An 18,754-nucleotide genomic window follows, 5' to 3' on the forward strand; every position below is an offset into this window, starting at 1 on the left:
GCCGAAATTCTTGCCAAAAATCGTCGAGGGCTGTGGCCCATCGAGCCGCGGATATCTGGATTTCAGGATTACGAGAATTCGGCTCGTGGACTTCCTTTTTTCCGTTCGTTCTTTCGAGAAAGAATCCTTTCGAGGAGGAACCCTCTCTCTTCCTCGGAGAGGATTCTTCCTCGTTGCAGGATAATAAAAAAGACGATGATCCCCACCATCTGGCCCTGGCCAACGTAACCCGTGCCATAAAATTCACGCAATGTCCTGGAGAGGGTGGCGGAAAAGGGAGAACGAGTCGCGTACCCGAAATACCCAAGGACTCTCGCGAGTTCGAATATCAAAATGCATTTTGGGTAACGAGCGTCCTCCTAAAGAGCAATCTCGAGAGTGCATTTACCTCAGCATTCCAGCTTTCAGTCGCACAGGTTCAACGATCAGACTTTTTACTCGTCGCTCAAGGTGCGCGAAGGTTCTACAGTAGTTACGACAACCGGAAGTCCCTCCGAGCGACTATGATCCTCGCCTGACAACTCGATCGACGGACGAAAATTATTATTGACAATTTGTCCGATTTAATGTAAAAATAACAAGTTGCACGTGGTAAATTATTACGAGTCTGCGAATATTTGTGTAAATTCATATTTTTACCGATTTGGATGAATAATTCAGATTTAAATGAAAGTGTGTCTTATAGTGTTATAGTGTAATCGTGTAACGTATACTTCATTACTAATATTTCACATATTTTTGCATTTATGTGGACCATCATACATTTACGCATACAGCTTCACTTGTTATAAATGCATCAATAATCTAGTTATCGGAAATATATATTAAATTGTTTGAAACGCTTTCAATTATCCATTAAAGTGGTCCTTTTCCAATTGTACTAGTCAAAACAAAAGTCAAATATAGAAAGTATTAATAACGGTATATTTTCTATAATGAAATTCTTAAATTATTCTATGATTATGATTTTTAATAAAAAAAAAAAAAGATAGTAATTGATACAAGACATTTACATTATTTATTATATAGATTCTTATTTACTTTTCTTCAACAAAGGAATAAATACAGTCACACTTCGCTAGTGTTTATAGTGCAAATATAAATTGTACATTTGACGTTGTATGTATATTGATAAAAGGTTGTAGAACGTTGCATTATGTCTGAACGCGTTACAAAATAAGGTCTCGGAGCAAATTCTTATATTATATTACACTTCTTAACTATTTCTTTTTTAAATATTTTTTTCTAATCATTTTTATCGAGAATGGTTTATACGAATTAGTTCTTTTTCGCAACATTTATCGGAAAATCGTTCAGGATAATGTATTTAATTGTAAATTAAGGATGAATGCGGAAAAAATATTTAGGAAGTGAAGGTGAGCAATATTTATTCGCCAAAAAAATGACCACAGCATAAAAGCATTGCGACACTCCATGCTTTCCAAATTGAATTTCGCGGGATTAGCTGACAATAGCGGAACCCGATCTAACCTTCACGCTATTTCGCGACACTGATTAGAATATCTCTAAATGTGACTATAGAGATTCATATTTCTACGATTGTAACTTCCACTTATAGCATAGAAAAAGTACTATCATAAGCTAACACTTTGTTAACCTTTTATACAATCTGTAAAGCCAAACTAAACCTATAAGAGGTTTCAAAGGCTCAAATAAAAAAAAAAGATTCATATGTCTTCTCTCCGTTTGTTGGCGCCCTTCTCGTCGCAAATACTATAATCAACTAGACTCAAAGAAAACCCAAAGATGTCTTATATTCGCCAACCTTATACTTTACCAGCTATCCAAGGACGGGACAATAAGGAATTCCAAGGGTAATTTCACGGCGGCCGTCGCGTAAGGTGCCTGCGACGATCCGGGTTGCATAAGGATGCGATACAAGCCGAGAATCAAAATAAACGGAAAGTTGAACGTACAGCGAACGACCGGCGACGATACCGTTACCAACATATTGTTGAAAAGACAACCAGGCTGTCCAAGTACGTACATCCAAGCGGGACCTTGACATCCTACGCGGACGTTCGTCGGTGGCCCGTCACCACCACCGTCGCCGTCGCCATCGCGTGGCCTTTTTTCGCAGCGAACCGTGCGATACCTCGCGAACAACGAATGATCCACCGGGGAAGTACAACGGTCCTGACCGGTCATTCTAAATCTCCTCCAATAAGAAACTGCCCAACCGGCGCACCGAATCGCGTCCTTGTGGCTTCTTCGACCCCGCTGACAACGAGCAAGTGGAGGGGACGTTTAAGCGGCAACAAGAGTGGTGCAGAAGCGTGCACTTCCTGAGCAAGAGTCTCGCCGCAGGATCCTGCGTCCGTGTAATTGGGGTCCTGCGAAGCTACTCCCTACGAAGGCAGGAATGGTGGGGGATGCCCTATGTAAGCCCTCGAACCGACCAGGTCCAGACCATCCAGCATCAGGACATCGCACAAGGACTCAGATATACCGGTGCTCGCGACCGACTCACCCAACGATTAGCGCGGGTTCAACGTCAGGCCTCCTCGAGGGTACTCGTCCCCTTGGAATATACCATCGATCACGCCACCAAAGGTCACCATGAGGTTCATCCTGATATTCCTGACCCTAGTGCTCGGACTGTGCGACGCGGCGAGACGCACCACTACCACGACGTCCACGCAAGCTAACTTCGAGGGAAGGCACCTCGGACACCGTGGCAAATCCCAAGGTTGGTGCTCCGAATTTCGGTTATTTGAACATTTCTTTTATCGGGGATGAGGGGTTGTTTGATAGGACCGAAGGAGAGAGTAGATTTGGTAAAAGATGTGGTTCAAGGAGACTAAGGAAATGTAGATTGGACTCGCGATTTTTTGTCGGAATTTGCTTTTTCGGGAGAAGACTTACTTTTTGGGTATAGCGAAATACTTGTGTCGACTAGGGAACTCAAATCGTGCAGAAAGCTGCGGTACAGTGGAAAAAGAGACGAGTCAATAATGAGCTTAGGGTTCACTAAAAGCCTACCATTAACTAAATAGCTGGAATTAATTGGAACAGTAGTATCTAATTAGAGACCAAAGTCCTTAGATTTGTAGTAATTTGAAAATTTGATATTGTACGAAGCAATTTGTTTATCACAAATAGAAGACTCGAGTCAATTGGTAGAATACGATGGAATGGAAAGGTGAAGTGAAACAGAAACTAAGAATCAACTGTATGACTAGAATCAAAACGAGTCTGGGATTCACTTTTTAGTCTAGCCTGACATTAACTAAATAGCTAGAACTAACTGGAACAGTAGTATCTAATTAGAGACCAAAGTCCTTAGATTTGTAGTAATTTGAAAATTTGATATTGTACGAAGCAATTTGGTTATCACAAATAGAAGACTCGAGTCAATTGGTAGAATACGATGGAATGGAAAGGTGCAGTGAAACAGAAACTAAGAATCAACTGTATGACTAGAATCAAAACGAGTCTAGGGATAACTAAAATCCTAGAGTCAACTAAACAGCTAGAACTAACTGAAACAGTAGTATCTATTTGAAGACTAGGTTTAACTAAAAAGCTAGAGTCGATTAGAAGGGTAGTATCAATTGGGAGACTAAGGAAATGTAGATTAGACACTAGTTTTGTGGTAATTTTAGAATTTGCTCCTCTAGAAGGAGAGCATTTTTATGAAGTAAATTGGAATATTTGTATCAATCAGAAAACTAGAGCCGAACAACGGAACAATGGAACAGTGAACAACGAGAGTAAATTAGAAGTCTATGGTTAAATAGAAGGCTACAGTAAACTATGAAGCTAGAAGCAATTGTAACAGTAATATCTAATTAAATAGTAGTGTCCCCTGATTTTTAATAAATTCGAAGTTTGATACTGTACGAAGTAATTCGTTTGTCACAAATAGAAGATTCGAGTCAATTGGAAGAATTCGGTTGAGTGGAAAGGTACAATAAAATAGAAGCTATGAGTCAACTGGAAGTCTAAAGTTAACCAGAAGACTGGTATGAAATGGTAGTCTAGAGTCAATTAGGTTAACACTTTAGTTTTTGATCATTTCTTAAGGAGACAGTTAGTTTATTAGAGTTACACAGTTAAACTTGAATAAACTAAAAAAGTAGACTCAACTACAAGACTAGAGTCAATTGAAAGACTAATGCGAAGTGGAATACTGTTGTCAAGTAGAAAGCTATATTCCAATAAGTACTCAAGCGTGGTACTACAAAAAGAGACTAAACTACGATACTAGACTCAACCAGAAGATTAGGTTGATACTTGTATCTTGTATTTAATTAAAATGATTAACTATACAGGCATAGTTATTACACTAATACATACTGCTTACTTATTTCCATTCTTCTTATCATAACTTTGTCTTACATGATCCCTACATTGTTTTAGTACTGTTTGCAGTATCTCTTAACTCTCGTATCGGTGGGAACATGTCAACCCCCTTTTAGCTCGGGTACCTCGGGATCGCTAAACCCGTACTGTAGCTGCATATTCGCATACTACAGTTCCCTGAGGGCTAGGTTGATACTGAAAGACTAGGATCAATTAGAAAACTGAAGTCGAATAGGAAGTTAGAGTCAATTAGAAGACCAGCATCGACCAGGAAACTAGCTCCAACTACATAGAAGACTAGAAATCAAGTACACTTATCCACTCGAGTAGAATTCCAGAGTGAATCGATAAAAATTCATTCAATTTGAATCTCAGAGTCAGGCAGATCTATTGCATCAATTTAACACTTGAACTACTTATTTAGTTAACACTTTTGAAGAGAATTTCCTGAATTAGTATACAGGATGAGTCTTATAAGCTTTGTGCCTAAAGTATCTCCATTGTCTTTAACGATCCGAAGATACGTCATAAGAGTAAAGCAGAATTAAGTAATGCCATGATAGAAAAAAAAAAAATTAACTAAAGGTCATATTTTCCGAGATTTCAAAGTCATTGGCGTTTCTTTTTTTTTTAACGGAATGGGATATTGTTATCATTGTAAATAAATACTTTTATAAAATCATACTTTAATAAATCAAATATACAAGCAGTTGAATGTCTATGCTTTTATATCTTGAACAATTTCTTTGTTTATCATAGTGTATGTCCCTCTTCGAGCGAAATATTTTCGTTTCAGATTCAAAAATATTTCGGATCCAAAGCTTAGACGATCCACTCTGTATCTTAATCTAGCCTGATACTAATTTACGCATATTATCATTAGGTATATTAAAATCCTTGACTACTTCCAAACGCTGGAATAAAAAATCTATAAATACGCTCCTCGTAGATAAAGTGTAAAATCGTATAACTGTAAATGTTTCGGTAATTGCAAATTACCAACTCTCTTTAAACAATACAGTCTACGTTTTCTCTTATATTTATTGCAACAGGAAACGTATGGGACCTCGTGGAGCTACAGAAGTTGGACAAACAGGACTTTTGGAACAAAGATCCGAACACTTCCGCGAATACCACGGACTCCGAAGGTTCGAACGTGTTGAGTGGAAGGCAAAGTTATCCAACTCTTCCAGGCCCTGGAGATACGAACGAGCTACCAGGGCCTATTGCGACTCCCAAGCCCATCGAGCCACCTCCACCTGGATGTTACGGTCCACGCGGACAGTTTCCGAGTCCGAGAAGCTGTGCTAATTATTTGAATTGTTGGGACGGTGTCGTTATCGAACAAACCTGCCCCGATGGTTTGCTATTCAACGCGATAACCTTGGTTTGCGACTATGATTACAACGTTAATTGCGGTGACCGACCTTTACCTACGCCAAGTGAGTAAATATCATTGTCAATAAATAATGATTTCATTAATTAGAAAAATATCTGAAATTACTGAAATTCGTCATGTATATAATTCATGTATATATATATAGGACAATTGTACATAATAATTTAATCCTTCTCGTTACCTTCTATTGAATGAATTTTATTTTATTTCCCATGAATTTTAAAAAAAAATTGGTTCTTATGCTTTTTGAGTAATCGATAGTCGAAGTATACATGAAATGAGTGAAGCTACTATAGAGTTATTGCATGACTCTATGATTACAAAATTTAGTATGCTTCCTCCTATTTTTACGATTCCTTTAAAAGGAAAATTTCTGTGCCCAAGATATACAAACAAAAGTATGTATTGTGCTTATTTGAAATTATTCACATGAGATAATTTCAAGAAAGTTTCTGGTTAAATTAACGTATTTGAATATTATTTATTATATGTTATTTATTCAATGAATATAGGAGGACACAGGACAAATATATTTTTCCAGGCGTTAATCTACGGTTATAAATATATTAATATAGAATTACATTTCTCGAGATTGAACATTATCTTTTGCGCCTTTCGCTTTTTAACAAAATTCTATTATCCATTTGCCTCGTCTCTAAACTAGAAACTACAAATTTTTGGTCGTCGCGAATGAAATTGAAAATATATAATAATTTTTATTCATACCCTCGATTTTGAAAAAGATTCTAATACGCAATAAAAAACCGATACAATCAAAGAACAATTCTAATCGTCTCTAATTCTTCTGAACTTCAATTCTAATTCGAATCGTTCCATCTATTCGTCTCGTTTAAAAGTTAGAATATTTAGACCTACATTTGATTTAAACTTTTCATTAACAAGATTATTTTATTGCGATAGAACCGCCAATGGCCAACGGGTCTAAACTATGCCCAGACCCGAATGGCAGGTACAGAAGCGCGACGAACTGCTCGGAATTCTACGTGTGCGTTTTTGGAAGGCCAGTCAAGTTCAGCTGCCCACGTGGTTTGGTCTATAATGACGTAAGACACACTCATTTTTAACTTGTTCCTAGATCACTTTTGGAATTTTAAGTCGCGAAATGACAGTATGCGTCATACGCGTGTGAGAATCTTAAACTCGCGGTACGTTTCGCCCACGGTCAAAGGCCGCTTGTAGAACTTCCGCGTCGTTGCTTGAAATTAAATTCGACATCAACGTTCTGCACGTTGGTCTGCTCTTGATATTATGAATAACTGGTTTGCGCGACTGGTAGAATGTTAACGAACCGTTTGCTTGGAATTTATATTCATTCTAAGGAACGTTTTTAACGCTAGGTTTCAGAACATTTTTCATCAGATTTCCATTTTACCGAAGTAATGTTTTCATGAGTGGAGTCGGTTTATCACGTTTAACTAGAAGGCTTAGAGAAAAATTAATTTGGATATATGTTTGGCTCTTTATACGGATAAAAGTCAGCGTAAGTGATTGTAAATAAGTAAACCTAACGTTAATACTCTACCAGAAAAATTCAGTCTATATTGCGATATTCAAATACGCGGATGAGTAAACTTTAGATATAACTCCTATATGTTAAACGAACACAATTTTTCAACTTCGAAAAACTATTATTTATTTACATCTCAACTCTGTGTTTTATAGCTATCTCCAGACTCTATAACGTTACAATTGAATTAATGTCTAAAAGGAGTTTATAATTATTATGGAACTTATAATAATTATATAAAGAGATAAACTTATTCCATTCCAGGAAAGAAAAGAAAAAAATGTTAATTTTTACTTCATAAATGTATTCTCGAAAGTCATATTTGCCTACCTTTACGTAATTTCGATTACAAAATTAAGACCAAATTTAAGGTAGGACACGCGTGATAAAATCAACTACCAGTAATTTTTTACATAAAATTATGAAAATACGTATTCTTGTGTGGTTTTCAACCCTGGATTAAATTGTGTGAAATAGAATTTGAAAGAAAGAAATGGTATACAAACATAGAAGGTAAATTGTATACTGTACGAATATGCATATGTCGTAATATTGTACGAACTATGAACATACAAGGTAAGCGTTAAATTATTAAATGAAAAATTAAAATAGCTCCTTCGAAAATGAAGTTCGAAATTTGTCGCCAAGTTCAATCCTACGCCACTTAATTCGGATTTGTTGGAAACGATATAAGAACACGTACATTTTCAAAGAAGGGTGTTAAGAAATGCCCATTTTTTGCATCGCCTGGAAATGAAAAATTCATGCAGGATCTTTTAGGGTGTCTACCAAGGAACAAAAAATGTCCGTATCATTTTCCCGAGAAACGATGGGACAGTTGTCAAAAATACGTTCAAAGTATGAATGTGATGATAACGGAATTTGCGTATATTTTACATTTCGTCGTCTTCTTCTTCGGATATCGAACTGTCCTCGAAATATTTAACGACTTTTTATACGTCTTGCGATTACTTCGACATTATATTGATATTTTGTAATGAATTTCAATTCATTAACTTGTTCAATTGTTAATGGTTTCCGAGTTTCCACTACAGAGAATCGAAAGCCACGATCCGCAAGGAAAATATCATCCGGTTCAAAGTAACTTAATCGAGAGTATCGAAACGTCTTAAAAATGATTAATAAGAATCATGAATTGAAACTAATAAATCTACATCTACATCTGCCCTTGATAATTTAATTACAAATAGAATTTTCCAATATTCGAACAAAGTTAATCATTTATCACAAGTAATTCAAGCGGAAAATATGAATATAAAGCGAGCACAATTCCAACGTATGGAAGTTACAGAATTAGAGTTTTTCCTCAGATTAACTTACAGTGATCTATGCTTATACGCATGTGGAACATACCAAATGAAGCAAGCATCTGGTTATTACGCCGACCATATAAATGACAGCGGAGATTTTGAATTTCAAGTCGCAGTACCATCGTACAATATTGATTTAAAAAAATACCAGATTGATGTGGAACCAATTAACGCCATTTTATTTCAAACGAAACTGCATTCACGACATTCAAATAGTTTAAAATACTTTGTATATGTACTAATTGATAAAAGTAAAACCGCACTGGAAGTCATACCTGCACACTCATGTGGATGCAAAGTCGGAGTACGCGTTGTTGGTTGCTGTTCCCATGTAGCTTATTCCTTATTACTTATTTCGAAGACGGTTCGATATCCGAAGAAGACGACGACGAAATGTAAAATATACGCAAGTTCCGTTATCATCACATTCATACTTTGAACGTATTTTTGACAACTTTCCCATCGTTTCTCGGGAAAGTGATACCGACATTTTTTGTTCCTTGGAAGACACTCTAAAAGATCCTCCGTGAATTTTTCATTTCCAGACCATTCCAAAAATGAGCATTTCTTAACACCCTCCTTTCATTTAGAAAATTACTGGTAGTTAATGTTCACGTATATGTCCTCGTTAATATTAACCACCATGTTTAATTATCCATATTATGGGTTTTAAAGTGTGATTCACCTCTCCACAGCTACTGAACGTCTGCGACTACCCATACAACGTGGACTGTAAAGGCTCAGCAACACCTGCGCCAACGACCCCACCGATAACCATTGGTCCTATAACGCAATCACCTTCCAAACCACCGCAGCAACCAACCTATGCTCCCTCTCCGCCAACCCAACCGCCCTATGGACAACCAGGACCACCCTCTTATGGACAGCCAGGACCACCCTCTCAACCCTCCTACGGCCAGCCAGGACCACCCTCCTACCCTTGGCTGAACCTAAAAGCTAACAGTGAGACTTGGAATCAACAAGCAGAATCGTCGCAGTTGGACGACGACAAGAGCGAGGAATCGCTCTTCGAGAAACATCCCCAACCGCCCGAGACGTCCCCGAATCCATGGAACGTGTTGCAAAATATTCCTGCAAGCCTCGTGGCTGTACCATGCAAAAACGGTGATATACACAGGCTGAACGAAGCCTGTACGAATGTAGTAGTTTGTAGAAGCGGTCGCCCGCAGCTGGTGCAATGTTCCTCGGGGCTTATATACGACAGACCATCGGACTCCTGTCAGCCACACTCCGTTGCCAAATGGTGGGTATTCGCAAGCAATGATGAATTTTTATTAGGAGATATTCTGATCGTTTGGTTAGTTGACCCTGCAGTGCGCAATTTTTTTTTTAATTGTATTGCAGTTTTGCTTTTTCGAATGAAAATTATGCCGGGTATGTAGGAAATATTGCAAACAAAATGTATTTTTAACTCTTGAGTTTGGTGGGTGTACTCTTTCTTCTGGGTAAAAGGAAGACTTTTAGTTGATATTCTTGTTGCTTAAAGTCTTTCACATATTGCTAACAAATTATATTTGGAAAATTTCAATGATAAATTCTTATTAAGGAATATTTTGGTTGTTTGGGTTGTTAGCCCTACAGTGTACATTTTTTTTAACTGTATTAATGCTCTATAATACTCAGAGATAGTATAAAAATATTGCATATGTTTGGAGAGGGGTGTCTAATCTCCCATTTATATGAATATATAAAATATTCTTTATATAGTATATAAAAGAAAATAATGAAAAAAGATTTCTCCATTCATCACGTTTACTTTAGATGAATATCTAATACTGATAATTGTATAATATGCAAAAAGAAAAATATGAATTTCCTTTAATTCTAAAAGTGAAGGTTTTTGGATGATTTTGGTATAAGAAGACAAATATGCATTAATTACGCATTCCAGGGTTCAAGATTCCAAAAGAAAAATGAAATGCAATTATTAACGAATCACACTTTTTGTTTCTGTTTCAGCTAATCGCCGAGTCATTTAGAATCTACGCTTTGTACTATGTACGCTGACCATTTAAACATAAATAAAGCATCGATTTTTCTTAGATCCCCAGTTTAATATTTCCTACCATATTTGATAAAGTTTTTCAGAAAATCTGATTGCGTGAACATTCAATTCAATTTTTATTTATTATGTAGATAATAATATCGACTGAAAATTGTTTTAAGAACTGTTTTTAATAGACTTATAACGATATTAATATGGTCTTGTCTCTGTGGAAGTATCAACCATTCCTTAATTAAATTTACTTTTACAGTTTCACTTCTCGTGCGTTGTAAAATTGAGTAAATCTGTGATTGTACATAAATATGAAAGCTACTTTTGAGAGCTTCAAATATTTAAAATGAAACTTATATGGTATGCACGAAGTAGTGTTATGTTAAATTGGAAATGGTTTTATTTGTCGTTTCCACAGAACAGAACCTATAGGGTTTTTCGTTTTATAACTACGTAGGCCAATGAATTTTTTTACACAAATGCTGCCTTATTGTGGATAAAAATATACAAGGTTCCATTTAAAAAAGAATAATTTACTTGTTAAATTTTCCCCAACCACTTTGCTTACAGCAAAATTATTTAATCTATGTAATTTTCTCCTTCGAACTAAATAACAAATATTGTAAAATCATTTTTTGAGTGCTTCGCCCCCTCGAGATTTATTGAGCTATTCTATTTTAGACGGATCATCCTGAATAGAAAAGAATAGAAAAGAACAATGTACGCATTCTCAGACTATTATCAACTAACAATAAGAGAATTCGTGTATCCTCTGGATGGTAACGGAGAATATACAGTAGCATATGATGAATCGTTCTGTTCGTCACTACAAGAGCGCGGCACTGTACCACGACATTTTTCAGGAGCAAAATCAAAAGAAAAATGATTTGAAAGAATCAGAGTTGAAACAATAAATATAGTAATACCACGATAGATTGGTTCAAGTATTTTGGAATAAGAGAAAAATATTAACCGATTCAAGCGTGAATCAACAATGAAACTAATGAAGCTTCAGTTTCTAGCCCTCTCTAAAAAAAGGCCCCTACGAAAACTCCTTCATTCATTCATTATTTAATTTATGTACTATTCAGAAATTTAGAAGACGAATTTTTTTACCATTGAAGAATGCCAGGATTTATATAAATAAACTCTTGACTTTTTCCTAATTTCATTTGAAACTGAATATTTTTAAATTTATTACCAACGATATGAGTATGGATTTTGTTTAATAAATAGTTTGATATTTTCGTAGACTTTTTTGCTCTCTAAGCCTCCATAAGCTCCCTTTTTGGGGGGGGGATGTGCCTCATATATCTATATTTCAGAAGCAAACTATATTGACAAAATTTAAAATAAACATGTATATTTCTCAAATATTAAATTATTAGTAAAATATTAAATTTCTAAAATGCAGACTTAATACAGTTTGCCTCTAAGATACATATAATATATCACACTTATTTCTTATAATTAGACTGCGGACATTTATCTCAATTAATATTTTCACAAATACAGAAAATGAATTGAAACTTAAATGAAAGTATTCCTTATTTTCTAAACAGTATACTATTGGTGATATTTTATATATTATTACATTTGTACACATTTTCATAGATTTCCCTATATTTTCATTAAACGTTAAACGCGTTAAACGCGTAAGCAGAAATTTTGAGAAAATTAATCATTAAAATGTATACAATTAAACTGCAAATTTAATAAACCGTTAAACTCGTAATATACAGCATATGATCGTAATTAGAAATTTATATGTATATATATTTATATACAGGTAGTCCCATAAATATTCGTATCATCTATGTCTACAGAAGAAATTTGTCTAAGTGTAAGTTAAATAATAGGTTTGATGTTTCCAAATAAATTTTTCATTAGAAATATATACACGTGTAAAGTTTATTTGTGTTCATATTTATAATAAAATATTTATTTGGAAAATAATTTCTTCAGTAGTATATATAGAGATCACAATAGAAAGTTCAAATTTAAAGCGAAGTTAAAATACATACAGTTGAACAAAAAGTCAAATATATATATATGAAACGAAGGAAACAAGATTACATCAGCCTTCGTTTACCTCAACTATGCGCTGACAGAAAACTTTTTTACACTGTTCCATGTAGATTATATTCTACAAGGCCACTTTTCAATATTTCCTTGATGATTTATACAGTTCATAAATAATAATTTCGGAGCAATACGAGCAGTACAATATCTGCAAAATTGTTCTTATGTTCTGGTTTAGCCAATTCAAAAAACCGATGTTTAAAAAATTGTATTTTTAGAATCGTTAGAATATTCAAAAATATCTTGTAAATTAATTAAACAGTATTACGAAGCATATTTCGAGTTGCATGTCGTCAAATATGCCAATTATATCATTACAATTACTCCCATACATTAGATTTAATAAATTATAGAATACGCTATTTACAAACTAAAGCCTAAATTATTATTTTGAAACTTGACAGTAGAAAAAGTGTGATAGAAATATACAAACACATATAATACTCGTTTGCACCAAGTGCAATAGTACATACATCCAATTAATTACTCAATAAAAAAATTGAATTAAATTGAAAGTCGAGAAACTCCGCTTGGAGGCGCTCCAGCAGTGTCCTATCGATACAATCGTAAAGCAGGTTCTGCATTACCTGTATTATCGGTAAACAAGTTACCATGCAATTACCTTTAAATAAAATGCCAAACGTTTCAGAAACGTTATCGAACGATTTCATTATCTCGCGAATGGCAGTCGTGATTATTATTTCTGAATGTATTCTGTACTTGTATGATGTAAGGTATGTTTAAGATTCACAAAACTATTGGAATTATAAAATTTGAAAGAAGACGGACCTTTCTTACCAAACATAATTTTGTCATTTTTCGAAAATTAATTGAAACAGTAAAATTATACGATATACGATAAACAATGTGGTTAAAAATATTACTGGTAAACTTCATAACAAACGATTAAGTATTCGAATTACTACTGACGTCAGTATCAAAAACAGTTTCGAGAAAAATAAAAGATGTAAATAAATTTAACTAATCAACTAATCTATACGTTTCATCCTTTAAGATTCAGATTTTTTGTCTCCGATAAAATTTTGTGGAGCCTCAGAATGAATTATCTATCGCAAAGAATAAAATATTCTTAAATCAATTATTTACGAAATTTGTCTAGCGTGGAATGGTAAGCTTTGTTACAAGTTTTCAAACAGATTATAAAGCACCGCTGCTTTCTTCGATTTATTATGCAATCTTTCACTCAATCTTTAATTGTCCTTGAATAATATTCTCGCAAGTGTTAGTACACACTTTCGACAACATGTGAATCGAATTTTTCAACTTCACGAATTTTTCTTTCTAATTGGAATTTCTCAATTGTTCGATCGTTAATTTCAAAAAAGAGATACGAACAACCGAAAGATAGGTCCGGTGGAAGGAATCTTGCAAGTATTTAGAAACGAAAGTAAAGAAAGTCCAATGTTTCACTCAACTTTATCGTGAAATTTCGAAGTTGCGTAATAAATGCTTCATTAGCATTACTTATGGTGTTATAACGGTGTAATATACCTAAAAGAATCTTTTCTTAAATAAACTAGTAGAAACATATGCAGACAGGCTCCACATGAAAAGCAACTGGCTTCAGCCGAACAATTTTAGGATTAAATATCTTTTAACTTTTCTTGGACATTCGAATCTAGTTATGCATCGAAACTAGCATAATTTTCTTGAATAATACACGACATTTCTAGACATTGATCAGCTTGGTTGAATTCTAAAATAATTACTCCCTGTGAGTCAAATTTTCTTCTGTTCCTGGGGAATAAAAAATATACAAGTATTCATGTTGAAATATATTGATAACATAATGCTAATTAAACATGTACTAGATACTTATACATACTTTACTGTAAGAGAAACGACTGTTATAGGATATAACTAAGTAAGGGGGTTAATTATGCCCCCTTTCGATTTGGTATATACAGCACATATTGCCTATTTGACAAATTATCGAATGACCCAAGTCGAATTTGATTTAGAGGCACAGTAATCTCCTTATTCTGTTATATCTTTTGATATAAAGCCGTAGACAATGATGGGCCCCAAAAGAGAATAGTTTATTCACGAATACACTTTATAGTGATATTTTATCGTATTATTAAAAAATGAAAATACCACTTTATGGGGCTTTTCAAATTGGATAAAACAGAATAACTGGAAAACATCGATTATCTGTTAACTAATAAATACCAAATTCAAGTTAATTTAATTTAAATTTAAGTAATATAAAGGTCAAGAAAATTATGCCAGTTTCAATGCATAACTTGACTCACGTTTGCAAGAGAAGTTAAAAGATATTTAATTTTGAAATAGTTCGGCTGAAGCCAGTTCTCTGCAATCTGCACAAAACTCTGCCGAATAATTGAGTGGTCCCAGAGATTGAATTGCTTATAAAAATAGTTACTCTTACAGTATTTACGAATTTGATACGTTAAAGGAATCGAACAGTATGACATGTTCCGTGCAATTAATATGATCATCGAAGAATAAATTTAAAAATAAATTCCACGAGCAGCGATCTACCAGGTTAACGTTCGTTCAAATAACAGGGTCAACGAGTTTCTTAATCCGCACCTGGATGGAACAGAGCACACTCACAGCAAAGAGATATCACTTTCCCGGCTTTCTTGCTGCCACGCCCGACTACCGTGCTTTTGTACGAACTTGAACGAAACGCGTGGTCTCCGATGCATACCAATAAACAGGTAAAAAAAAAAAAATACTAGTTCTAAATACCCACGAAATCACGAACGACCAGCAGAACCGATTTTAACCAGCTCTCACGGCGTCCATTAAGGAGAAAACGGGAATGTAAATGGAACATCATCGCGAGCGTTGCTCAAGTTCCACATTTCAAATTGTCCAGTCGGTCAAGTGCTCGTCGAAATATGCCCGTAGAAATCGACTGGAGCTATTAAAATTCTAATTTCGTTGATACTAAAAATATAACTGTGTACCTGTGGACAACGGGGCAATATGTACCTCAGGGTGGACGTTAAAAATTACATTTTCGCAGACGCCCCATAAAAAGTTTCTGTTTAGTGAAGGGAAACGAGGAAAATTTTTCTTGTTGGAAACAAATGAAAAGAACACGTGCCGTCGGACGATCGAAATTCATTTTTCGATGATTCCCACTTTTTTTTTTAAATATCTCACGAAATATGCAGAGTTAAGAAAGTAAACCATACAAACGATTTTGTAGGGAATTACATTCTCTACGAAAAATGTTATATCCATTTTCTTCAAAACATGTGTATTTATGAAGATATTTAAAAAAAAAGAACTCTCATAGATCTTATCTAGTGAGCATTATAAATCCTACAAATATAGTACCCTTTGAATCATTCATTTTTCTCCCTTTCACATTTTTCTTTGAAGACTCTGATAATAGAGTTATCGCTTGTCACGCTTATTTGGCCCAGCCTGTATACTTTTTTTCTAAATAACACCCCTCATGCATATGTAATATGTACTTCTATACACAACCACTCGAAATCGAGATCTAAACTTCGAATTATTAATGGATTATTGGTGTATATAATATATATAAAATTTTAAGTTGAATCAAAATTACAATTGAGGGGTGTGCTGCAATGAGGAGGCAGCTCCATCTTTTTAATAGTTTTTTCACGGATTTAAAAAAATTTCTTCTTTTCGTGGTGACAGAGTCGAAGCAGTAAGAAGAATGAATTTTGCAGTAATTTTACGATCTCCTTAAGAAAAATCCCTTAAATTTCAGGTGTTTCTTAGTACGACGAGCAATAAAGAGACAGCTCCAAACATTAATCGCCCCCTCCCCTCCCGCCACTTTGAAACGATGGATGGAATCCGGAACTACATAATGTCATAATTAGGTTCCTACGCTATGATATGAAAAAGAAAGAGAAAGAAAATGTCAAAAATCTCAATTTTAAAACGTTTTTTTTTTTTTATTATTATTATTTTCCAAAAATTTGAAAAGATGGAGCTGCCTCCTTATTGATGCACACCACTCAATTAAGAAGTTATTTAGTGTTACAGTGGATCATTAGCGTATGTAATAAATATGAAATGTCAAGTTGAATTGATATATAAACTAATTCTGCATCTAAAACGATTGTTCATTCGCAGCGCTGTTACATTTAGATCTTGATGGTCTAAAATGGTAAGAATACAAAATCAGATTTAGTAAATACGAAGTTACTCGGTGTAATAGAGTTAACTTTTATAACACCGAGTCAGATGAGGTATTAGATGATTATGGGTTATCATTGCGAAATTCCATCATCTCCTTTCTCTATTCTCAACAACGGCCAGAGGACAATGTCCTTCCTTTTGCTAGGAAAATTATGCCTCGCGGCTGAAGGAAGATCTATGAAACAACTCTTGTCGAGTCGAAACGAATGTTCTTGCGTTTTGTTTTAGTGAAAAATAGATCTGTATTTGTTTAAATATACGCATTATTGAATTTACAATTGCAGATTAAAAGTGAATATAATTGATTGATTAATGCAAATAGGAAGGTAATCGCGAAGAAACCAGTTACCGCCTAGCTGCGAAGCAAACGTCGATCCTGACACAAGGAAGAAACTTTGTTACTTGATTTACTACGTTTTCAACCCGTTTTCCAGTGACAGGCCTTTTTTACGTAATGTCACCCACGAAGTGTTACGTGACGTGTTAATTCTTTGCAAATCAACATTCGACATTGTGTTTTCTTGGAATGTGTGACTGAGAGGAAAGTGAAAGTTGTTCGCGTTTTATTTATAAACAAATGACAAGTTTACTTCATATTGACACGTCATTAATTTCTGCAACTAATTCTAGATGAAATCTACAAGTTTGGAATATTATTCAATCCATAGTTCTTAAACACAAGATACATGGAAATAAATGATTTATTTGAACGAGCTTTGAAAAATTTAATTCTTTCCTTGTTTCCTAGTTGTCAAACCAAATGTCGAAGGAATCTAAATCAATTGAAATAATTCTGACATTAAAGTAATAAATGGATGGAATAAAAGTAAATAAGTCTATGTAAACTAAAATTAAAAACAATTAAATTTGAAAGCAGAGAAAATTTGTCGACTATTGAACTTTGTATATACAGATAAATTATATTGACCATCAGGTTGAGACACAGGTTATGTACAAACTGCGGATGTTCATGCCAAACAAAATCTTTGCGAACGTACCTAAGATAATTGAATTCGTATTATATTAATTCGTATAATATGAATTTTTCTTCGGATATTTGTTTATATTTTCGAAAAAATACGCAGTTATATACACACATAGGTTCACTATAACGGAGATCAAGTTGAAAGTTCAGAAGGTTGATAATTCAACCCAAAAAAAAATGTGCAAATATTTGTATTCAGACTAGAGTTATAAACGATAGAATGTAAAGGCACGGAATTAATTTCTACACGTAACATTAGATAGTTAACTGTAATCGAACTATCGAAATATCAGAAGGAGGAAGTCAGTCGCTTGATTACATCACGTACACGTCGCATACATGTATGCTGCGAATTTACGCTAATATCCCCAGTTCGAAATCAGTAAAGCTTGAAAACGGGTACAGATTACGCGTTGGTCGACGATACGTACAGGATTCATGAATTCAGAGGAACGAAAGACACGTGTTCTGCTCGCATACCTCTGAGAAAATACGATTTACGTGTCACAGCGCGTTTGTCGTGTCGCATGACAAACACTCGTTCGGAATGTGTCAAACTTTTCATGAGGCAATTTGTGTGCGGAACAATTTTAATGAAAAAGTCACTACGCGTCTTAGACATACTTAACTCGAGATTCGCTAATAATAAGAGACTATCTAGGAGACTCGTATGGCACCTCACATATCACTTACGCCTTGTTCTAATTGCCCGTCGCGCGATTTTGTCGCCGCGCGACAAGCAATTAGGATAAGGCGTTATATTACTTATATCATTCATATGGTATTCACAGCTTAAGGGTAATAAAATGAAGATAGCAAAATTACTTTATTGTTTATAAAGTTTTAAGGCCGAAATTGCAGAATCAGGCCTTGGAGTTGTATCCGCCAAAGTATAATATATTAAAAC

The 18,754-nt window shown here is 34.7% G+C and overlaps 2 protein-coding genes across 2 annotated transcripts in view; one reads left to right on the plus strand and one right to left on the minus strand.

Annotated features, from left to right (window-relative positions):
• The window catches only part of LOC128891712 (protein obstructor-E-like), a 106,901-nt gene that overhangs the window by 52,555 nt on the left and 35,592 nt on the right, over positions 1-18,754 (minus strand). The gene's annotated exons all lie outside the window — the stretch shown is intronic.
• On the plus strand, positions 1,148-10,037 carry LOC128891695 (uncharacterized). Its single transcript, XM_054151407.1, has 5 exons — positions 1,148-2,710; positions 3,124-3,132; positions 5,379-5,768; positions 6,647-6,789; positions 9,280-10,037. The coding sequence occupies exons 1-5, from the start codon at positions 2,581-2,583 to the stop codon at positions 9,985-9,987; spliced, it is 1,380 nt and encodes a 459-aa protein (XP_054007382.1). The 5' UTR covers positions 1,148-2,580; the 3' UTR covers positions 9,988-10,037.

Source organism: Hylaeus anthracinus, unplaced genomic scaffold, assembly GCF_026225885.1.
Source record: "Hylaeus anthracinus isolate JK02 unplaced genomic scaffold, UHH_iyHylAnth1.0_haploid 12002, whole genome shotgun sequence".
NCBI lineage: Eukaryota > Metazoa > Arthropoda > Insecta > Hymenoptera > Colletidae > Hylaeus > Hylaeus anthracinus.

Coding starts and splice junctions, on each gene's coding strand:
- LOC128891695 (XM_054151407.1), top strand. CDS start 2,581: ATGAGGTTCATCCTGATATTCCTGACCCTAGTGCTCGGACTGTGCGAC. Junction 5,769..6,646: donor CCGACCTTTACCTACGCCAA/GTGAGTAAATAT, acceptor TTATTGCGATAG/AACCGCCAATGGCCAACGGG. Junction 6,790..9,279: donor GTGGTTTGGTCTATAATGAC/GTAAGACACACT, acceptor ACCTCTCCACAG/CTACTGAACGTCTGCGACTA.